The sequence below is a fragment of the Podarcis tiliguerta genome (genome assembly GCF_965153285.1).
Source record: "Podarcis tiliguerta genome assembly, chromosome: 9".
Taxonomy (NCBI): domain Eukaryota; kingdom Metazoa; phylum Chordata; class Lepidosauria; order Squamata; family Lacertidae; genus Podarcis; species Podarcis tiliguerta.
In genome coordinates, this window is record NC_139542.1 from 39,548,525 (window position 1) to 39,572,634 (window position 24,110).

General features: G+C 42.6%; 2 protein-coding genes across 2 annotated transcripts in view; one reads left to right on the forward strand and one right to left on the reverse strand.

Moving 5' to 3' along the window:
* Nucleotides 1-1,930: 1,930 nt before the first annotated feature.
* Nucleotides 1,931-9,816, reverse strand: FGG (fibrinogen gamma chain). Its single transcript, XM_083457465.1, has 10 exons — nt 9,630-9,816; nt 9,469-9,519; nt 8,983-9,166; nt 8,782-8,875; nt 7,980-8,110; nt 6,494-6,627; nt 6,192-6,376; nt 4,632-4,909; nt 3,369-3,535; nt 1,931-2,358 (listed from the first exon to the last, which is right to left on the reverse strand). Exons 1-10 carry the CDS (start codon nt 9,690-9,692, stop codon nt 2,344-2,346), a joined length of 1,302 nt encoding a protein of 433 aa, XP_083313591.1. The 5' UTR covers nt 9,693-9,816; the 3' UTR covers nt 1,931-2,343.
* Nucleotides 9,817-18,355: 8,539 nt separating this feature from the next.
* LOC310685281 (uncharacterized protein) overlaps nt 18,356-24,110 on the forward strand; it is a 48,366-nt gene continuing 42,611 nt past the window's right edge. The window contains exons 1-4 of the mRNA XM_083457338.1: nt 18,356-18,721; nt 20,720-20,820; nt 20,903-20,972; nt 21,363-21,493. Of these exons, the coding sequence (XP_083313464.1) occupies nt 18,553-18,721; nt 20,720-20,820; nt 20,903-20,972; nt 21,363-21,493 (471 nt within the window). The 5' untranslated portion in view covers nt 18,356-18,552. The remainder of the gene's footprint in view (nt 18,722-20,719; nt 20,821-20,902; nt 20,973-21,362; nt 21,494-24,110) is intronic.

Sequence of the window (24,110 nt, forward strand, 5' to 3'; positions counted from 1 at the left end):
ACCCTACAGGTCTCTGGAATGAAACTGATGGTCATAGAGCAGTTTGGGAAACTCTGCTCTATTGGTTCAATCTTCTAGTTTCAAATTCTCATGTTAGGAAGGCAATGCATATTTAAATATACATAGTAGACAGGCTGTTCAAAATGTTTTAACAGGTTTTGCATGTCCTTGGAAGGTTTGACTGTGATCTTAGGAGCATGATAGAACAGACCAAAAATCCATGTAAAGTAGCATCCTATTTCCCACAATGGAGTCACCTGATTGCTCCGAAAAGCCTACAAGCAGAAAGAACATGATGGCAATAACCAGGTGTGCTGTAAAGAGTCAGTATCAAAGTAAAGGTTTATCAGTCAAATCCTGTCTTTTTGTTCATATATAAGTTCAATAAGGCAGCTTCCGGGATCTTGTAATGTGTTGGTGGGTAAAATCTTGCATTTTTCACCAACCACCGGTTCCCGAAATGATTATACTTTTCAGGCACATCCACCACGTTTGGCAGTAGTTGCCTCTGTCACCCCATCTACTCCAACAGAATTCTTATGAATATAAGAAAGTTTTATTGCAGTATTTTCAGCATCATTTCTTTAATACCGGCTGAAGTACATTTAGAACGGAATTTCTCCCAGATCTTAAACCAATATTCATCTTCAATTTCTACTTCCCAGTTCATTTCCTACATGTGTTTTAAACTTCCTGCTGTGCCCCGTATCCTGTAGCATTCACAGTTTGTGTGTTTGGGAGACACCTTTTTCCATGCTTTCTGTTTCTGCAATCATAGCTTCAAACCAGGTAGGCCCCCTAGTAGCCTGCTGTTTAATATGTAGTGATATTATGATAACAGGATCCAGTATTTTTGTATTTCACTTGTGTTTGCTACAAATTCTTCTGCAGGGGTTGGTCAAGAAAGTATATAAGAAAAGTCCTGCTGGGTCAGACGAAAGGCCTACCAGTTCTGTGTATCTGTCAGATCTAGGGAAGTTTTAAATATTTAATGCTGTATTGTTTTTAACACTTGATTGGGAGCTGCCCAGAGTGGCTGGGAAACTCAGCCAGATGGGTGGGGTATAAATAATAACTTCTTCTTGTTGTTGTTATACTAGTGGTTAATTTCAGCCACAAAGTGTTTGGTGCAAGTGCATTTTATTCCTAATTAAAACAGTGTGGTTCATAAAGCACTGTTCCTATTCCCTTAAAATAAACTGAAGTAATTTCTGGAATATGAATAAATAACAAGGGATGAATAATTTGTTTTAAATGTGAATGGATGGGGTATCATTTACTACAAAAACACCTTTACCTAACAATAAGGGATTCAATGAAACGAGTTTGCTTATGAAATTGCCAAATCTGGTAATTTGGTGCTTTTATTCGCAAAATCAATTTGCATCAGTGGTCCATCTCAAATAAAACATAGGTGACATTAAATAAAGGGCAGTCAACTATATGTAATAGATTGCGCTTTGTATGGTATTGTTAAACCACAGAGCCTAGGGCTTGCCGATCAGGTCGGCGGTTCAAATCCCCGTGACGGGGTGAGCTCCCGTTGCTCGGTCCCTGCTCCTGCCAACCTAGCAGTTTGAAAGCATGTTAAAGTGCAAGTAGATAAATAGGTACTGCTCCGGCGGGAAGGTAAACGACGTTTCCATGTGCTGCTCTGGTTCACCAGAAGTGGCTTAGTCATGCTGGCCACATGACCCGGAAGCTGTACGCTGGCTCCCTCGGCCAATAAAGCGAGATAAGTGCTGCAACCCCAGAGTTGGTCACAACTGGACCTAATGGTCAGGGGTCCCTTTACCTTTACCTTTAGGGTGCTGATGAATAAAGCTAGGAACGCATTTACAGATTTATAAACAATCTTTTGAAGATGATTCTGAACATTTGCTGAATTCCTTTCAATTATTGTGGCAGTTAAGAAGCAATTAATAGTACATTTTCATTTATTAATATTTATTCAAATATATACGGAGAAGAAATGTTGAACAATAACTACAAATAGTGGTTCTAATCTAGAACAGTTTTTGCCTATGTTGAAGGATATTTTCTTGCATGTGGATTTTGCTATACCATCGTTGGATACAGACACAATCTGGAGAACTTCAGGATTCATGCTTTTAAACTTGTGAGCTATTCAGTTTTCCACAACCTTGTGCAAAATTGTGCAACTGTGAATATGCAGCGGAAAATATGAGCAATGAATGTCTTTTATTGGAGGGCGGAAATGAACATTTAATGATTTGCTTCTCGTTCCAGAGGCTACATTTTGGATGCTTTGTGAACTTCAGAGTAGCATTTTTATAAAAGTTTGTGAATTTGACCAGTTAAATCTTTGTTAAAAATGTTCTTTTAAACATCTCCAACCTACAAGAAAGAAAGAAAAAGGAACAACTGTCATTTTCCTCCTGAGAAAAGACTGAATAACATACATCTATAAAGAGGATTTTGTGAACACAGAAACAAAAGAGCCCTGCAATTTCCAACCAAAGACATTACTAATTAAGAATCTTTGGAAGACCATAACGGACAACTATCTCCGCTCCAGTTTGGGATTCAAAGATACACTTATTTTGAACATGGAGGTTCTGTTTAGTTATCATGGCTAAATGATAGTTTCAACAGAATGGTCCACTAGGAAATTTGTCTAGTCCTATTTTAAAGCCATTCTCTGCTAGAGTTCCAACCCCACATCACATGGCATCAGGTAACATGTGTCCGTTATACACATGTATATGCCATTTTGATTTTAATGTGATAACACAGTATTCAGAATGAAATAGCTCTGAGAATATTTTCCATAAGATGCCAGTAAAATGCTCTTAACATTATTCAGGTGCAATGCTTCCATTAATTCAATTTTCAATTGAATTTGTTGTCTTCCTAAATGTCTCCTCGGCCTCCTAATCCAGCCTCTCCCCTTATGAACCTCTCCCCAAAGTGTCTCTCCCCATATAAACTTAGCTGGACCCTGCAATCATCATCTGAGGCCCTTCTTCATGTGCCTCCTCCACGAGATGTCTAGAGGGTGGCAACATGAGAATGGGCCTTTTCTGTGGTGGCTCCCCACTTTTGGAATGCTCTCCCCAGGGAGGCTCCTCTGGCACCTTCACTGCATATTACCTTTAGGTGCTGGGCCATTTTTCTCTATACACAGACCTTTGGCCTTTAACAATGTATGGCTTTTATAAGTGGGTGGGATGTTTGTAAAGTACAACCACACCACCCCCACTACCCCAATTTGAATGTATTTATGTTTTGTTTTGTTTGTTTGTTTGTTTGTTTGTTTGGTGTTTGGTTGAAAGTTACTTTCGGTTTCTTTGGCAAGGCAAAGCAACTAAATAATAATTATTAATAATAATAATAATAATAATAACCTCTTTTACTCCTCCTGCTTGCCCTCCTGTTACTACTGAAAGCCTGGAGAATGGAATGATCTTCATAGTTGTTTTCTTCATGGAATACCACCGACTTCGCCAGGTTGCCCAAATGATGCCATTGTCATAACCACTTGGCCCGGCATCTTTCTCTGTGTAAGAACCACCTAAAATACAAGCAGCAACGTAATATTATGTAAGTGGATGGTAAGATTATTTTTACAGAATGAGAAGATAAGCTGCACTTAACTTTACCCTTCTCTGTGCCCCCAGCAATTCTGCAGCAAGTTTCTAAACTTGTTTATTCAGAAGTCAGTTCCACTGAGTTGAATGGGACATTTCATAATAAGAACACTTAGTCAGTGCTTTTTTTCTGGAGGGACGCAGGGGTATGCATACCCCTAAACATTTTGTGAATCTAAGTTTAGCCTCATTGAGGAGCAGTATTTCAGTATGAGTAGGAAAATGAGAGTAGCCCTAAACATTTTTGTAGAAAAAAAGCACCGCTCTCAGTTATACACACAATAAATATGTGATATGTAAAATGTCAATTGACAAGTAAATGGTTCCTCTTCAGGCTTATTCAGAGTAAGTATCTGAAGTGAGATGAAGGGGGCATACTTTGTAATTACAATTCTTAATTGCTCATGTGTGATATGTAAGGAGTCAATTGACCAGCTAATGGCACCATTTCAGTATTAAAGTTTCCTATTTCAAGATATCTCAGAATCATAAACCACAGGAAAATGCATATACCTGGCCATCCAGATCCACAGCACAGCGGATACTTGATCCTGGAAAATCTGAAGCATCTGCAGACTTGCTGTAGCCAAAGGCTTTATATCATATTATATATTTATATCATATTATATAACTTTATATCAAAGTTGAATTGATTTCTCTCTCATTGAAATCAATGGGACAGAAAAGTGCTTAAAGGAGCAACCTATGCATGTTAACTCACAAGTAAGTTGCCCTATATTCAGTGAGCCTAGGATTCACTTTTGTTGGATCCTACCCTGAATGAATAGGACTGGAGGGAGAAGAGATCAGTCCTATCAAACACCCCTTGATTGTGTCCATTTTAACTTGGATTGGCTCAGAATAAGTGGAACTGTTTCCAGATTATGTGAGGAGGTGTCTATGTTTGCCCATCTCTTTCTGAAACCTGAGATCAGATGAGTCAGGCCCCTGTTACCTGTCAAAAGTTTGGAGGGGGAGGGGAGAGAGGACTTGGAGCATGCAGAAAGCTCATAGCGTTACCTTGATAATATTTGCCATTGAGGTGAGCAGCATGACATCTGTTCATCCACCACCCAGATTTGTCCTGTTCAGCACAGTTGCCATCAAATTTATCATTGTCGTTGTCAGCTGTGCTGAACTGCATTCCATTGTGGGATGTGAAGAATTTGTCACTTGGGTCATCTCCAAAATCAAAGCCTTCAAAGGCATCACCAGCCTCACCGCCAGAAAAGAAGGCATAAGTCAGGCGATACTTGTCTGCTTCAGTTCCCACTTTGAAGTGGGCGTAATCGGCATAGCTGTAGAAAGGAGAAAGTTAAACGTTCCAAATTTTACTAGCGTTAAGTGTCTTTTACTTTTGATTCCTCAGACATGTCCGTTAATCATATTACGTGGTGCAGGCATTGCAAGGGTACAAAATGGGGGCATGTGCGCAGAAACTGTCTAAAACAGCTGCCTGCCGAATACTTCATCCTGGTAGGTCTATAAACGTAGAGGACTTGATCGCACTCCTCTGTTCTGGGCACCATAGTAAAGCAGTTTTCTGCTATTACAGTTACTGCGGGAGTAAACTAGAGCTTGTTTGAGAGATGAGGTGCAAACCATCCCTGGGTCATAACATGGTACACTAACTTTACCTGCTTCTAAAATTAAAAATTTGCATTTTAAACAAATATAATTGTGCTTTTTGTGCTCTTCAGTGGAATATTGTCAGGTAAAATAACACTGGGGACAGCCCAGTGGTCTTTCATTAGTGCTGTGAACTATTGGCCAGAACACATATCAATGTCAGATTGGCTGCTGGGAAGGAGCCTGGATCACATCTTGCAGGAAGCAGTAGAACCCAGAGAAGCCAACAATAGCCTTAAGACTTGTATTGGCTGGTAGCAAATGGGCAGAAAGATGATGGCACAGCATAACAGGCTTGCCAGGTGCTGACAAAGCAAGAGCCCTCTTTGCAGACTTTGGCCCACAGACCTGGAGTGGGGGCACGGATGGGTGAAGAGGACAGCAGAATGATCTAGTTTATGCTTAAGAATTTGGCAGCTGTACAGTGCAAACTTTGGATAGCCAGAGTTCCAAAGTCTAAGAGCAATGACGTCCTGCGACAAAGAACCAGGTGGAACATAGTCCTTTCTGCTGCACTTACCAGGCCCCAACAAGTCACAAGACCCCAAGCCTTTGCTGTTACAGTTCCTCTACCCCAGCAATGCTCATACACAGATCCTGTATCTACCTCTTCGTCCTTCCCCTACAAAGCCCTCCTTCCCTGCTTCCATTGGCACCATTGTACCTCTCTCTAGACAACCGTTGCTTCACTTTCCCCTCCTGGCCTCTGGCCAGACCCCACTCATCCATCTTTTACTCCCTGGGAAGCCCCTTTGCGGGGAGGCCTCATGCGTGTTCCTGCTTTTCTTGCACTATTTCCTCTTAACCTTCTGAGCCAAATGCAGTGTTACCAGCAGGTACAAAGTTCTTATGGCAAGAAAATGTGAAGTTTGGGAAGGGGAAATCCCCATTGTTCCTCCTGGAAGGACCATGTGTTTGACCACCACTGAAGAAATCCTCCTGGAGGAATACCTTTTTTGGCCACTCCAGTCCTCCAGCTCTATTCGCAAGGCATATGGAATAGCAGACTGAGTGGTTATCAGGTGAATCTTCTCATTTCCAAGCCAGAATTCTGTCTGGTCATTTGGTGACAGGTGCCCAAAGCCTTCTTTGTACTGAATCCAGTTTTTATTAAAATCTTCACTCCCATCAAGCCTCTGATAAGGAATTGGAGAGGTAGGAAAGGGAAATGAATAGGATTAGTATTCATTTTATACGACTGATCCTCTCTTATATGTTATGCATGCCATGCATTCGCTATGCAGATCACATACCCTCTGGAAAACCGTCCACCCGTTTCCTAGTGTATCCATTTCACAATAGACCAGGAACTGCTCCTTGGCTTTGAGAGGTTTGATGAAGTAGAGACCGCTCTGCCTGGCACCTTTATTTGCAATGTCTTGACAATCTATAATGAAGAAACAGGATCAACATATGTTAGTGAAACTGCTGTCTATGGTATTCACATTTTAACTAAACAAGACTAAATACACCACATACCTCAATCGTTATAATTTGCATTCTTCTCCAGTGCTTTACCCAAAGAACTCAGGGCAATATACACAGTTTAATCACTCAAGAATCACATGAAGTAGCTTAGGCTGAACAGAGATTTGAACCCAAGTCTCCCTGGCCTAAGACTAACCCCACACCCCTCAAACCCCACGTTCTGCTCTACGTGGAAACTGTTCTGGAGTACATAATTTAAAGACTGTTAACAAAACGCTTTGGACACTGAGATGTACCTACATTATTCATCGCAAGTCTGCAGAAGTTAACGAGATACATTCCTATTTGTCTGCACCGAAATGTGGTTTTCTTGGAACTGTATTAACCTACAACTGAGCTATGGCCCTCCACCTCTTTACTTATATAGATAGAGATTTTGATAATTTTATAGGTCAAACAAAGCTTTTGAAACTTCAAAAAATACCACAAGTTGTCTCCACTCATTGGTCCAGCCGGGACTTCCACTAATGGGAAGGAGATGAGGCCTCTTGCAACTGCTCCAAATGCTATGTTGGGGTGAGGGGGGGGGGAATTTTGGAACAGTTTGGTAGGTGATGTGGGGAACTTCAGGTGAAAGGGAAGTTTTGCAAAAACTACCTTAAGCTGATGGAAGTCTGTGCTGCATTGGGATTCCATCAGTGGAAGGACACAAGTAGATATAATGCAGTAAACATGTCGACCTCAAGGCTCCACTTTTAAATATACTTATTTGTGAACATATGTCGCAGACATCAATGGAAACTGTGAATAATTGTGCTTAGACTTGAGGTGAGAACAGAATGACAGCCCATAGATGTTAGCCTGGACTTAAGCCCATCTGGATCTTTAGAACTAAGTCACTAGAAGTAAGTTGTTTGTTTCCATGCTTTAGTGATGAAACCATTTTATAGTGACAACTGTCAAATGAAGAGTTATTTCTATTGATCTCAATCCACAGTCTTTGTACCCACATCCAGTTCTTTCAGATTTAAAAAGATGCTTTCAAATGGCTGGGCTTCATGCTCAAGAATGAAATAAGACTATAAAATGGTCAATTAGCCAAATACAGTGCCTTTCCATAAAATGTTAGTACACAATAAACTGGCATTATCCTGTCACTGCGACTTCCCATTAATTTCTGTATATATTTGAATAGAGTGGACTTCATGATCAGAAACAGATTAAATTTCTTAAAAGAGCTGTTAGCCACCTCAATAAGATGGGAGTGATGGCACACAATTCATCAAACAGGTACTAGGCTCTCACTCTTACCTCTTCCAGTTAATTCTTGGATCTGGACAGTGTCTTTGCACGGCTGTTGGCATTGTGCCTCAAGCTGAGCAGTCTTCTGCTTCAAATGTTGAATATTGTTATTGTTCGAAATCAGCAAGTCTGTCAGTTGCCTAGCAATTGAAAAACCCAATACAGGACAGCTTTATTGGAACAATAGTGGAAGCTGAATTCATTTAGACTGTGGGGAGGTTGGGGGGGGGGCAGAGAATCATATCTTATCTCAAGTTACCTCACTCTCTGCATGTCCAGCAAACTGTCCACTGAAGGCATAGAGCTTGGTGCAGGTCCAGTGAGGGACCCCACTCTCCCCTCAATGCAGTCAGTCTACTAGGAGCAAGTGCTTGTTTTTCTGCACTAATATGACCTAAAAGAATAATTGTACTGCATGCCTCCATGTCTGCTGCCTTGAGCTCATTGGAGGAATAATAGATGGCTGTATCTGAGTTCCTTAGATGTGTAAGAAGCATCTGCTGTAGTCTGATTCAACGGGTTTATTCAGAGGTTAGCCCCAATGTATTAAGTGAGGCTTGCTTCCAAGAAACAGGTATAGGAGCTGCAGTTACACAGATAGCTTAATTCTCTTGGTTGGATTATAACTTTAAACAAGTAAATAGCTTGATTAGGTGATAAACCTTAACTAAGAAAACAACCTGTCTGTTTACACAGATTAAGTTATAAGAACACATACATTTTCTTCAACACATCAGCAGAACTTCATTGAGGAAGCGAAGCAGTGAGATTAAGTAAAGTCCTCAAAGCTGCAGTAACAGAAGATACATACTGTATTGTATTTTCATGGGCCACAACGATGTTTTCATATCTGATGATTTCGTCAATGATTTCTCTGGACTTTTGAGTATAACCTGGAATCACATCTGCAGAACAGGAACAAAAGCATGCAAAATGTTAGTGATGTGCTGCTATATGAACTGCGAAATAAAGGAATGTTTCCACTGTACTGTAGTGGCCTTTGCGTTCTCACTTGGCTGAGTTTGAGGGGATCCCATGTGCTCCCGACGAATCTGAGAGATCAGTTGGTCCGTTAAACCTGAAGAGTTAGAGATCTGTTCCAGGATTTGTTCAAGTATCCGGAGATCTCGATCCACTGTAGGCTGATATGTATTCAAGAAATCTGCAATGCCACATGTGGTGGGGCAAAAGCTACCCTAAAGGAAAAGAGAACCTTTAAATCACGCTGCAGAAGAAGAAATGTTTAACAGCCCGACTCTGTAATTTTTCATCCCCTACACATGCAGAACCTGATGAATATTAATCACCCCCTTGTAGGCTAGACAAGAGGAGAGTTTAAAACACAACGATAAATGAGCTTATTTTAAAATATCGCATGCAGTCTGTAACCAACGTTAAAAGCAGCCACACATTTTAACAACTGCTTCACAAAGGAATACACATACCAACATGCCAGTGGTAACCATATTAGTAAGAAGTGCAAGAGATATTGACTTACAAATCGGTCATCCAAGATGCAGCAGTTATCACGGGTCACAGGAACATCATACTATGTGAAATAATACATAAAATAAAATGAGACTTTCAGTGATTTTGCTACTATGGCAGCTATTTCAGCCGTTTCTTTAAGAGGTTGCTACCCTGCCCTGCTCCACTTACTGTGCTGCAAGTTGAAAAAAGGAAGGACAGGAGAGGCAGCCAAATGTTGAACCTTGGTTTCATTGTGCCTGTGGCTCTGTGACTTCCCAAGCACTGAAGAGGCAGTGCTTAATCAGTGCGGCTTTGCAAGTGTCAGGGACCTGATATTGCTCTCCGGACTGCACAGCAGCAGCTTAAGGGATCAGGTGGGACACAGTGGGTGGACACAGTATTGTAAATAGGCGGGGACAGAGTGGGGAGGGAGGGCAGCCTCTTCCTGACCTTGCGGGGGTGTTTCCGGGATCCGTTGCCTGTTCTTCCCATTTTTAGCACCAGTCCACTTAGCACACACATCCGCAAGTCCTCCTTTGCGGGGAACAACAGCAACAAATAGAAAAAAGGTTGTAGAAGATGGACAAGTTGCCCTATGGAGCAATCGCTTCCAGGAACCACTTGCACTAAGCCTGACCTGTCTCTCTGAAGGGTCTGATGATCAGAGATAGGAAAGATCGCAAGAAGAGTCTATGTCCGCCCCCACAAAGTTCAAACAGCTCCAAGTGAATGTGTTCTTTTGTAAAATGGCTTATGCTGTGCTCTTGGACCCCCGTGTGGCCTTTAAAAATTACAGTGGTACCTCGGGTTACAGACGCTTCAGGTTACAGAAGCTTCAGGTTATAGACTCCATTAACCCAGAAATAGTACCTCGGGTTAAGAACTTTGCTTCAGGATGAGTACAGAAATCGTGTGATGGCAGCGGGAGACCCCATTAGCTAAAGTGGTACCTCAGGTTAGGAACAGTTTCAGGTTAAGAATGAACCTCCAGAACGAATTAAGTTCTTAACCTGAGGTACCACTATATTGGTATAAACTTTAAAGGTTTGGGAAAATTTGGAAAGTATGAGTGTTGGGGATGTAGCAGCATGGAAAGTGTTTCTGTGCGGCCAAGGCTCAAAAAAAGAAATAGCTTGTGTGTGGTTCCCCTGAGCTGGAGCTCCTGTGCATGAACCCCTCTAGGTTATTTGCTGTGGGTGGAAAGCTCCCATTAACATCCATGTGATCTGATTCTCCCTCTCCCTACGCCACAGACCCGATATTACTTGGGCTCCCCTGCGCTGAATATTTGTTTCTTTAAAAGTCCACCACACAAGGCCAAACCACCTGATAAATGTCATCTGGGCCTGTGGAGGCTCCAGGCAGGGTTTGCAGAGTGCCACATTCTTTCTGAGTGGTATCCCTTCAAGAAGATCCCACACCTGGGAAGAATGAGCTACTCTACAAAGCTGGAGACATCTGAGGTGGGGAACCTGAGGCTTTGGGGCCTCTCTCTCTCTTTGCACCAAGGCTACACATCCTCATCTAGCAACATCCCTCACTTGCCCTGCTCTGTACCCTTCTCAAGTGCTTTTGCCTGTGCTTGGACTGAAAGAATGCATCTTGATGTACGTGGATGCAGAAACCTCTGGCATTTGCACGGTTAGCATGTAGCCTAGTGTACAAAGGGAAGAGTCCCATCTTTGCTTCACACACTTTTGCCCGTGGACCCGCCAGCCACTGCCATGCAGCGCCATAGAAAGTTGCCTATGAGGGAATGAAGTCCTTTGGCTGAAAAAAGCTCAAGTTAGTTATCCTGCAAAAAGATTTCTAAATTTTGTAAACAGCTTAGAAGGTTGTTTTCTTTTCTTTTCTTAACAATCAAGTAAGTAAGTAAGTAAGTAAGTAAGTAAATAAATACAGTGTTGTTGCTATGGGCAACAAACCTGTGAAATAACACTGATCCTTAAAATCTCTTGATAAAATTTTGGCACAAACCAAGATGCTCCTTACGCTTTTTCATAGAATTGTTGTGTTGATCCAAAAGAAACACGAGTGAGAAGAGAGGTAATTTGCTACATTTAATCAAGACCCTGGCAGCATTTACTTTGCCATTCTAAGTGCTTTTGGTTTTGCTAAGGTGTCCTTATAGAGACAAATCTTTAGAAAATGAATAGAAGAATGGGCAATTCATTTTTAGAGGCCAAAGTAAATCCCTTTGTGGACTGAATTGAGCAATTTTGAGCCTTTTGTGGTTTATTGACGGATTTCTCAAGCAGCTCCTGAATGATTAATGCAGATGGAGATGGAAGGCAGATTTCTTAAGCCTAGATACTCATGTACCTTTCTCAAACTGATAAGAAAGGTAAAAATGGTATTTGGTTAGTTTTTAGGTCAAACTTTATAAATCCCATTGGTTGTGTACATAGAGGTTTGAGCCGGTCTTTGTTAGCCTTTTCTTTCAAAGGGACATTGGAAAGTTATCCCGAACATTCCTGTTAAGATTAACTTTTGGGTTGTTGTTTTTTTAAAAAAAGTGAAATAGGAAGTCCATGGAATGGAAATATCTGTTTATAAGGCAGTTCAGAAACTTGGGCAATAAATAGGTTAGGACACAGCAAAAACGTACATAGCAACTTTATTAACATTTGTGCACCACAGTAATGATGGGATGGAAGTTGTATGTTGTGTTAATGTGAAGATCAAAGTTTAGAGCTCCTGCTTTAAAATGGAATCAGAATTTCCACAGGCAACCAACCACCCTCACCCCCATTATGTGCATCACTGTGAAATAAATAAATACATGATTTGAACCATGTATAGGCAGCCCTGTATAGGAGAGTTTTTTATGTTTGATGCTTTATAATTTGTTGGAAGCTGCTCAGAGTGGCTGGGGCAACCCAGTCAGATGGGCAACATATAAATGAATAATAATAACCAAGAAACAGTGCCAAAACAATGCAAAAAGAGCATGATGGAGCCGGGGGGAGGGGGGGAGAGCTTGCATGGCTGCTCGCAGTGTTTTGCCACCCTCACTTACTCACCCTCTTTGGCTTTCTTCCTGGCCAGCAGAGCCATTGTTTGGAGTGTGCTCTGCGTCTCGGCCCACCTGCCAGTTTCTTGCTTCCACATAACACAGAAAATATTCATTACCAATTTTATTTTGAAAATACTCATTTTGCTGCTACTGTATATGCTTCTCCTGGCAACACAGACAACAAAATATTGCTTGACTACACATACAGTAGTGCAACATTCAAACCAAATTCAGAGGAGGGAAAATTACATCCCTTTATAACAATCACATGAGTTTTATTCAACATGTCTGATGGAAGATTAAACTGCATCTTAGATTATAAAGGAGACAATTTGATAATAGCATTAGAAATACAATAGTATTTTTTTCTGCTGTTGTTTCTATGTCTTCCAGAGTTTGTAAGATGTGGTTGCATTCATAGAATCATAGAATTGTATAGTTGGTAGGGACCATGAGGGTCATCTAGTCTGACCCTCAATAATGCAGTTTTCTTTTGCCCAATGTGGGGCTTGAGCCTACAACCGTGACATTAAGAGTCTCACGCTCTACCTACTGAGCACTCATACAAAGAACAAGATTTGGAAGCATTTGTCAACATCAGATTTTAATATTCTTTGGTTAGTTCGTGCCCCCAGCTTCCGGAACACAACACTGACTGATGTACAGATATTTGAAGGACTTCGGCTCATTTATAAAAGGTTAGCTTTAAGTTCTTTATTCAAAGATTGCAGTGTATGCTTTACCTTGAGCAGAAGACAGTGAACTCAATTTGCTCAACAAAGGTCTAATGCGCTAATGTGCAAGGGGGAGATAATAATCAGCTCAAATATTTGCAGAATACTCTGCAAGTAGGTGAGGACAGAGTCTACAACAAACTCAGCTGTTTGTGAGTAATGCTGTTTGATGAAGTAGTCTCAGGAAAAGACTGACAAATCAAACAAATTTTCTGGATGGGATACAGCTTTATGTGTTTGCAGAACATCGTATACAATAAGCAATGTTACTGGCAACCGGAAATGTAACATTAATTGTGAAATGGCCAAAAGGTGCATCATCATTTGTCCTCAGTAAAATAAAATGCCCTTCATGAGTTCTTTAGCAAATGGGACACTGTGTCAGGTTGTTTCCCCAACCCCCAGACATAATTGAGGCTGAAATCTAGGGGTGCCAACCAGATTTCCTGCAACTGGTACACTGTATGTGAATTGAACCGTCTGAATTCTGCTCCCCTTCCCAAATCTATTGACAATACATGTCTAGCCTACCTCACAAAGCGGTTGTAAAAATAAAAAGAGAGGAGGGGAAGACAGCCTTTAGCTCCTGGGAGCAAAAGCAAGATACAGTTACAGGCAACAACCAATTTAAGCGTGTCCAATTGATGTGCGAGTGTGCACACATGGTGCTGAACTGGGAAGTGACCCCAAACCACCACTGAAAGTGGTGGGGTAGGAGTGATATGGGCCAGAATGCTTTAAGTGTGCTCTGTCAAGGCACGCATGGGTCCAGACTGTAACTTCTGCACAAAATGTGGATTGCCTGTACAGTGGTACCTCGGGTTACATACGCTTCAGGTTACAGATGCTTCAGGTTACAGACTCCGCTAACCCAGAAACAGTACCTCGGGTTAAGAAATTTGCTTCAGGATAAGAACAGAAATCGTGCTCCGGTGGCACGGCAGCAGCTGGAGGCCCCATTAGCTAAAGTGGTGCTTCAGGTTAAGAATAGTTTCAGATTAAGAACAGACCTCCGGAACGAATTAAGTACTTAACCCAAGGTAGCACTGTATACAAAAAAAAAGCAGCACACACTCTTAGCATCTGTAGTTTCACAACTCTCAGCAAAACACATACACATTTTGCCAACCTTGATAAGCAAAAGAAGTATCTTTGGATTAAGGTCTACATGAATTTCAACTTGCTGCAGCTGTGATTTTATGGTTGTATTTGTCGCTTCATTTTGCATTTTATATTTTAGTTTGATGGTTACTGTATACTGTATTAATAAAAAAAATATACAAGTGATGACACAAACTGATGAGTACTGGCTGTTGGGAGACATGATAAATGGACCCACCCTCTGCAATATCACAATTTTTTCCTTACTAGGAAGGCAACCTCATTTATTTCATGAGTTACATCCATGTAGAACATACCAAAGCTAGCCAGTTGTGTTTTACACTGTAAAGGCAATGCACTTGGGGAGTGTATGAATTTATGTGGTCATGGAAGAAAGTGCTTAAACAAACATATCCCAATACACAGGCAGACTTTCCTCCCTCCTCCAGCATTAGGCTAGCAGCACAGACGTGCTTCTCTCTTTTTTCCCTTCCTGCAACTGATTCCCATGTGGTCAGCATTCCTTCCTGATATGCTTAGCAAAAGTAATGAAGGGACCTTAGCAAAAACAGTTGTATCTGCAGCCTTAGAACATTGTCTCCACGTTTTGCTTTCCAAACCTCTTTATAGACGTCCAATTGACTTCACTTTTTAAAAAATGAAAATGAATCTGGGCTCCTTGCTGGCTTGCGGCCAGGAGATGTGGGTCCCACCAACCCTCACCCCTCCCCGGCTGGCGGCCCTGCTTGGTGTTTCTTTATTGTGCTCCTATCCTTGGCTGCGGCACTAAATATAGTTCCATCTCTGATTAGTTGTTGTATAACCTCACTTGTCTCAATACAGAAAGTGAAATCACTTCCCAAAGCTAATGAGTTTCATCCAGAGATAGATTTGCATCTGAACAATGCAACTCTGGCCCAAGACATTTTGGCATCTGAGGCAAACCACAAAATGGCATCCTCCTCCTCCCCACCTGGGAAGAAGGGGTGAATGAAGATCTACACTGAAAACAAGGTGGGGGATGAGATCAACCTTACCCAATGACACAACGATTAAAGATTACAGTGGTACTTCGGGTTACAGACACTCCAGGTTACAGACGCTTCAGGTTACAGACTCCACTAACCCAGAAATAGTACCTCGGGTTAAGAACTTTGCTTCAGGATGAGAACAGAAATCGTGCGGCGGCGGCGTAGTGGCAACAGGAGACCCCATTAGCTAAAGTGGTACCTCAGGTTAAGAACAGTTTCAGATTAAGAATGGACCTCCAGAACGAATTAAATTCTTAACCTGAGGTACCATTGTAGTTGCTTTTCTACTCCAAAAGTTGTTTCAAGTTTACACTAGTCCCATATGGGTCCATAAAGTCAAGAGGGATTAGAACAGGCTGCACAGACAACATTGCCAATTTCTTTTTAGTTAGATCAATAGGCCAGTAAATAGTTTTGAAACACCAATCCTTTTGTGAACATGTGCTAAGCAAAAATAGACTATTAGGTATCTATGTATTACTATAGACTGCCACCTGCTGTCTTTTTATGGTAGCATTAGAGTTCCTTAGGGTTTGTGTACTGATTGAAAGGGACGCGGGTGGCGCTGTGGGTAAAAGCCTCAGCACCTAGGGCTTGCTGATCGAAAGGTCGGCGGTTCGAATCCCCGCGGCGGGGTGCGCTCCTGTTGTTCGGTCCCAGCGCCTGCCAACCTAGCAGTTCGAAAGCACTCCCAGGTGCAAGTAGATAAATAGGGACCGCTTACCAGTGGGAAGGTAAACGGCGTTTCCGTGTGTGGCTCTGGCTCGCCAGAGCAGCGATGTCACGCTGGCCACGTGACCCGGAAGTGTCTCCGGACAGCGCTGGCCCCTGGCCTCTTGAGTGAGATGGGCGCACAACCCTAGAGTCTGTCAAGACTGGCCCGTACGGGCAGGGGTACCTTTACCTTTAACTTACTGATTGAAAAAGGAAAACAAAATGCAAAACTACAGTATGCATCAGAATAGCATTTTCACTGTGAAAAGCATGAGAAATCAAAATTAATGTTTTTTTATAACCAAAAGGCATGTTAAGATGGCTGCCGTGCAGTGCTATTTTTAGCTTATACTATGGCTATTCCATCTGAATGGACCAGAGCACGCCAGGCACACCTGTCTTCCACTGCCTCCTGCAGTTTGGTCAGACTCATGTTTGTAGCTTTGAGAACACTGTCCAACCATCTCGTCCTCTGTCGTTCCCTTCTCCTTGTGCCCTCAATCTTTCCCAACATCAGGGTCTTTTCCGGGGAGTCTTCTCTTCTCATGAGGTGGCTAAAGTATTGGAGCCTCAGCTTCACGATCTGTCCTTCCAGTGAACACTCAGGGCTGATTTCCTTCAGAATGGAGAGGTTTGATCTTCTTGCAGTCCACGGGACTCTCAAGAGTCTCCTCACCTGTATCATTATTGTCAAGATTTGGCCACTGTTGATGGTGGTGCAACACAGCCTCCTGGTGGTCAGGGTATAATCCTAAAGAATTTTTAAGTTAAGCATCTCACAATGGCAAAGTTTTCTGATGGTGCTTTCAGTTACGGTTGTTAAAATATTGCAAATGTGTGTGTATGTTTGAACTTGTTGGATTTTTGCCAGAAAAGGTTTAAAAATGCTTGACACACCAACATTTCATGTTGACCCAAAGTATGGTGTTTCTTCCCCAACTATTAATAAGCGTAGTTTTAAGCACTACAGTGGTACCTCGGGTTACATACACTTCAGGTTACATATGCTTCAGGTTACAGACTCCGCTAACCCAGAAATATTACCTCGGGTTAAGAATTTGCTTCAGGATGAGAACAGAAATCGTGCTCTGGCGGCGCGGCGGCAGCTGGAGGCCCCTTTAGCTAAAGAGAGGCTTCAGGTTAAGAACAGTTTCAGGTTAAGAACAGACCTCCAGAACGAATTAAGTTTTTAACCTGAGGTACCACTGTATTTAGTCAAGAGTCAAGTAAAATGTAGGAACAGGGAAGAAGTGTTCTTTGCACATGCTATGGATGGTAATGTTCAAGCCTACCTTCTAATTATGTTTTTAAATTTGTTTTTATTGAGCACAGAATTCTGACAGATCTTTTTGTCCGAGAATTGAAAAACGGGGGGCAGTGACCGGAACCCTAAATAAAAACTCCCAAAATATGTGTGTGCGTGTTATTGTTTTTCGCTTTTTCTCTCAGATGGAACTTTTGTTTCTTTTGACATACTGTACAGCAATTTTAATTTATTTTTATTATTTGTTATATTCTGCTCCATTAGCTAGTGAAACAACCATCCCAGGAAGCAGATGCTGGGGAAGCAGCAGGGTAGTTTAAGAGAACAGTGTATGGACCCCGCGGTTTGTGGTCCCTAAACTAGCCTGCTGCCTTCAGGTGCAAAGGAGGATCCTGTCTCCAGACCAGTGTGAATTCAATATTCTGCTGTTGGTCCATTCAGCTTCTGTATAGGAAACAGGTTGGGGCATCTAATCTTTTTTCTGGCAGCAAAATTTATGGGGAAAATGACAACCATGTAAGTCTAGTATTGGAAAGGGTTTTTCATCACTGGTACACCCTTTCCTTCTATATTTAATTTATTTAACTCAACCAGCAGCAAAGGTATGCATTTGGGGAGGGAAGTCAGTGAAGGAGCACATGTCTTGAATGTGGCTGGTCTTGGGTTCGAGTTTCAGAACATTCGTTAGGTGGAAGCTGTTGAGGTCCTTGACTGCTGTTGTGGACAATATCGGTCTAAATGACCTGGTATAAGGCAGCTTCTGATGTAAGCAGCAAACACTCCTGTAGTGAAGGCTTTGGCTCCTCTTGGCCCAATCCTGGTCAGGGTCAAAGGATCGCTGCTGCATTTTGCCTGAGAGCTCCTGCACCTTCATCAGCTGCCTGACGCCTTTGTTTCTTAAAGATTCCTGGATTTTTAACAACTCCAGGAGGTTAGCATTTCCAAAAAGGTGCAGCAGCTTCCACGGTCGGTAACTTTTTAAAAATAAGTATAGAGGGAATGGCGGCGGCCGGCTTCACCAGCCGGATTTCTGCCTGCCATCCACATGGAGGAGAACGGCGGAGGCCGCCTTGAAGAAACGGGAAATCTGCGGGAACGCGGAACGACACGGCGGCGGCTGCAGAGCCGAGGGCGCCAGAGTCCGGGCGAGGATCCCGGGCGCTGACTGGCGGCGCCCGGCGGCCCTCCTTCTCCGCGCCACTTCCTCGGCCGAGCCCGCCCAGGCCTCGCCTCTCGCCGAGGAAGAAGCACCATGAGCGGCGCCGCGCTGCTGCTGAGGTTCCCGGCGGCCGCCGCCGCCCCGCGCCTCTCGCGGTGGACCAGCAGCCGCCGCTGTTGGAGCAGCGAGCCGTGCGCCCCTCAGGCGAGCCCGGTGCGGATCGGCTGCGCCTCGGGCTTCTGGGGAGACACGGCGGCCTCAGGTATTACGCTGGGAGCCGCGGCCTTGCGCGCCTGCACCGGGCGGCAGCTCCTCCTGCTGGTTGCCCGCCGGGAAACCCCTCGGCCGTGGAGGCGGGAAAAAGAAAAACCCCCTCCGCGCTTTCCCCGGGTATCTGCTCCGCGCCACTCCGCCGAGTTCCCTTCTGAGCCGATCGCGCTGTTCGGCTGCACTCCTTTTGCCACGCTTATCTGGGAAGTGTGGGCACAGTTGAATGCAATGGCGCGAGATGCTTTGCATGCCTCGAATATGCCCAAACCGGCGTGCACAGATTCACGATCTCCATTATTAAGTTCCTCACTCGCTTCTCGCCCCCTTAGCCTGCGCTTCCTCGCAGACTCTCTCGCCCGGCCTGCTGTCCCTGATCATGCCATCTGAACGCACCTTTGCACCCACTTGCCCTTAAAGTGTTCAGTTGCTTGGGTTTAGGTTCCGCACAGGCTCACCTTGCAAAAGGAGCCTCGTTCCTTCTTGGCTTGATTCATTGGAAGTTTGGGGGTGAAATCGGGTCAAAAGATAAAACAGCAGATGGCGCTGAAGTTGCTGTAAACTTGCGTTGTTTGTTTACTCGCTGCAACCTCTCAGACTACATGCAAGGATGCAATGGAACCTCAGGACTAAGGAGCATCTGTTTTAGTGGTATTTACAGGTCAGCGTGCATAGGACTGCAGCTTTGGGAGTATCCAAAACTTCTGATCGCCTAGCAACTGTGTAATCACAGTTTGGCGTGATGAAAATTATGTAAAAGGAGTATATAGTTTGGTCTGTTAAATGCATGCTGTGAACATCACTCTGAGGCTGCAGTCCTAAACACTTGGGAGTAAATCCTATTAAAAAGATAAAATAAAAAGGACCCCTGGACGGTTAAGTCCAGTCAAAGGCGACTATGGGGTTGCGGCGCTCATCTTGCTTTCAGGCCGAGGAAGCCAGCGTTTGTCCACAGACAGCTTTCCGGGTCATGTGGCCAACATGACTAAACAGCTGCCGGTGCAACAGAACACCATGATGAATAAAAAGCGGTACTTATTTATCTACTTGCACTGGCGTGCTTTCGAACTGCTAGGTTGGCAGAAGCTGGGACCAAGCAACGGCAGCTCACCCTGTCTCAGGGATTCAAACTGCCGACCTTCTGATCGGCAGTCCCAAGGGGCTCAGTGGAACTTAACTTCTCAGTAACTGTGCGAAGGGTTTGGTTTTCAATGTGACTGGAGGGTGGGACTAGGGAGGAGCTATTCTGGATAAATGAGTCCAAAGTGAAAAGGCATAGTCCAATATAATAAATGTCGTGGGAACTGATTTGGAGAGCTGCAGCATATGTATCTATGAATGGTGTACTATTAAAATAATTTCCATATGGCATTCCTCAGTTTTGACAACCAACTTAATGGTCACCTTTTACTTACTGTAGACACTTTTTAGTTAGAACATTATTACTCTCAGTATTTGACACTTAAACTTCCTTTTAGTTGATCTTAGCTTTTTACCCATTTCACTTCGATATTTTTCCACAACAATTTTATACCTTTCTCTGTGACTGTATAGTGTGATCCTAAACTTTTTAGTGTAAAAAGGAGTTGTCACTTCTGGGCAGTTTGCATAGGTACTTGCCCTGTAAGACACTTTTATTACAGAGTAATCTCAGCTTAATTCCCTCAGATTTAATGTGAATAAAAATGCATAGGGCTGGGTTATAAACTAGTTTCAGTTCACCATTCCAATGTAAACATCCACTGAAATGTCCCTTTTGAGCCAAAATCTGTTGTTAGTGTAATATGCTATCATAGCCGTCCTTGGAATTAAAGGCCAAATTTTTCAGGTTAGTCATGAACTGTGGTCTTGGGATTTGACTTTAAGAATTATTATTAACCCATAGGTTTGTTTGCTGCAAAGCCCATATTCCTGAACTGTTTTGCATTAGATGTTTTTGTAATGTGAGTGTGTGTGTGTTCTTACTAAAGACAGTTTTATTTCTTTGTATTAGTTCCTCAACTACTGTATGGAGGGAAACTGGATTTCCTGGTTTTTGATTACCTTTCCGAAATTACAATGTCTCTACTAGCTACTGCCAAAGCTAGATCTCCAGTGAGTAATTCTTCTGAAGCAAAAATTAAAAAAATATTTCTTCTAATAAAAACATTCGCAATTTAATTTTCATTTCTTTTAGGATTTAGGATATACTCCTGATTTTGTATTAACTGCAATGGCTCCATATATAAAGGACATACACAGGAAAGGTATGATTTTGTATTTTATATTGCTGTAATAATTTTAAATTATTTGCGGGGGGGGGAGAAGACGGTACTTGACCCATGTGCTTGTTTTAAACCTTGGCTTGTAAAACCTTGATTGATTAGAACTGAGCCAAATTCTCCTCCAGTTTACAAAAACTCTACTTGCCTGCTCACCCTGGAGCAATTCCTTACTGACTCCCAAGTGACTGTTTAGAGGTCTGTTTTAGTCCAGTCAGAGGTATGGATTAGCGCAGCCAGCTGTAATTTGTAGCTAACTTTAAGTAACCATCTGAGTAGAAACAAACAACAGAGAAAGCAATTTACACGTGTGCGTACATACATGAGCAGTGTATATACATTGTTCATAATCCTAATTTTTTTTGCCTTGCTTAGGTGTTCGTGTTGTAAGCAATGCTGGTGGAATGAATCCTCTTGTCTGTGCTTCTGCACTCCAAGAAGTGGCCAAAAAAGCTGGCGTCGACTTGAAGATTGCTGCTATTACTGGTGATGATTTAATGGGAGAGGTATTTGGATATTTTATTTCCTTCAAAAAAATTAATAGGAAGGTTGGTACTTTTCATACAGTTTTAAAACCGCATATATGTTTGTCGTAGAAGCCTGAAGTCTGGTCAGGTCCTTAGTGTGTCCATTAAACAAATGTCACCAACGTTACACAAATGCAGTAGATAATCCATGGAGTTAGGAGACAGTGAGGTCTCCTTTGTCCTTATTCTTCCTCCCCACCTGTGAGGATTCGGGGAATCAGATCCCTCTTCGATGGCAGCAAAGAAGCAGATAAAAGAAGAGTTCTTATCAATTAGTTTATTCAATAATCACAGCAAGAGACAAAGGAATGCGGTCTCTCTCTAGAAATGGCATTGCTCCAAGTAAAGTCCCATCCCCTCCGTCTCTACTATTCTACTTCACCCCTACGTAGGCTAATCTGAGCTTTCTGCTGCTGAGCTTTCTGTTCTATTACCCTCAATGCCTGCCTAGTCTTAGGAGAGGGGAGGTCAGGAATGCTTTCAAAAAACACTTGAGTCTGTCAGCTGTCTCTCCCCTGGTGTTTCCTCTTCCTGCTGTTCCTCTTCCAGTATCTCCCAGCTTCTCCCCACTGCAGCCTCTGAACTATGCCCTTCTGCAAACCACTGTTCTAAATCTATGCTGTCCTCCTGTCCCCGGGGAGGTTCAAGAGAAGGGAGGGCGGTCCTCACCATTCCTTCTCAGTCCAGTCCCTGACGCCACCAGTGTTCAAAACTCCCATTGTGTTTCTAGGTGCGTTTTGTGACATTAGAATTTCATTAGCTCAAGCAGTTTCTGAGCTCTGGGCGCAATACTGCGCCTAAGATTTCGGATTAAAAGAGCAGAGTGGAAGGAAAGGAGGACCTTTTTCTGCCTCCCCTCTTCCAGCTATTCTCTGAAGACTGGAGAAGAGACCCTCTTAAGAATATTAGAGGGGTGGGCAGGGGAAGGACTAGACCATGGGGAAAATGAACATAGTATTTTAGTCAAAATAGATTTAAAAATAAATAACGGCAGCAGCAGGAGGCCCCATTAGCTAAAGAGGTGCTTCAGGTTAAGAACAGTTTCAGGTTAAGAACGTGCTTCAGGTTAAGAACAGTTTCAGGTTAAGAACGGACCTCCGGAACGAATTAAGTACTTAACCCGAGGTATGACTGTATTTCAACTGCATCAGACCAACATGGCTACCTACCTGAATCTATAATATTTTAGCTGCAGTTCATTCATTTTCAGCTTTGTATCTTGTTATAAAAAAGCACGCCTAGACATTCTGTTGTTGCACCCATAATCTAGGTTTAAGGAGCCATTTAGCTCCTAGTTTTCATATCTCAGTTTCTAACACTGCTCCCCACACCCCGTTTTCTGGCATCTCTGTTGAGATGAACAAAAGTTATTGGTAGCCTGTTGACTACTACCTCATTTCAGCAGTTATTATGATACAAATTTTGCATGGGCTATGCTAGCATGTAAGAATTTTACTATTTGATAAAGTGATGGCTGCTATTTATGAAAAAAAAATCATTGGGCTAATATTGGTAAACTGCATAACAATGTGAATATTCAAAAGAATAGCTCATATTCATTAAAATCATGGGAATCTTGCCAGTAGTTCTGTTTTGATAAACTCTGTACTCGTTTCACAACCCTAAGAAAACATAAACATAAATGTTTAATATTTGTTAATTATTTCCTATCACATATTTTTTGATAAGGATAAGAGAACCTTACACAATAATAAAATAATAATAATAATTTTTTTTATTTATATCCCACCCTCCCCAGCCGAAGCCGGGCTCAGGGCGGCTAACGACAATAAAATAATACAACATTCTAAAATCATTTCATTATAAAATTAATTCAAATCAAATTGATGGCAACTATTGGGCTAGAGTTTTGTGAAGATTGCCAAAGGAGGGAGTCAGGCTGTGCCCTGGTGGAACAGCTCTGTCTTGCAGGCCCTGCGGAAAGATGTCAAGTCCCGCAGGGCCCTAGTCTCTTGTGACAAAGCGTTCCACCAGATCGGAGCCACAGCCGAAAAAGCCCTGGCTCTAGTTGAGGCCAGCCTAACCTCTCTGTGGCCTGGGACCTTCAAGATGTTTTTGTTTGAAGACTGTAAGTTCCTCTGTGGGACATACCAGGAGAGGCGGTCCCGTAGGTACGAGGGTCCTAGGCCGTATAGGGCTTTAAAGGTCAATGATGTGATCTGTTAGCACTTACTTGAAAACAAGATCAAGTGAAAATAATGGGTGGCGTTCAGATGTCAGAATTCTAGTCTTCTAAATGTGCTTGAGTGCTTCCCCTCCCCCAGGCTCTGCAGTGCTGGTTTGTAGAGATTGTTCAAACCATTGTTTGTTAATTTGGTCACCATGGCAAATTATTGTTTGAGAAAATCAGGAAGTCTTTAATTAAGTTTTAAAAGAAAACGAGGAGAGGGGAAGCTCTTGACCCTGTTATTTGTTTCCAATTCCCCAAATCATTTGGCCACAATTTCTTGATTAAACGTTGAACACTCTTCTGAAAACAAACCTATTTAGTATCCCCTAACTTAATTTACCTCTTGCAATTGATAAATCTTGTCTAGGATTATAACAGAAACATTACTTATTTTTCCATCCTAGA

Bases quoted from the DNA above. Each gene is read 5' to 3' on its own strand.
- FGG (XM_083457465.1), bottom strand. From the start codon at position 9,692: ATGAAACCAAGGTTCAACATTTGGCTGCCTCTCCTGTCCTTCCTTTTT. The intron at 6,628-7,979 runs GTAAGAGTGAGA...TCTTCATTATAG, and splicing joins CCAAGAATTAACTGGAAGAG to ATTGTCAAGACATTGCAAAT. The intron at 3,536-4,631 runs GTAACGCTATGA...CTTGTATTTTAG, and splicing joins CAATGGCAAATATTATCAAG to GTGGTTCTTACACAGAGAAA.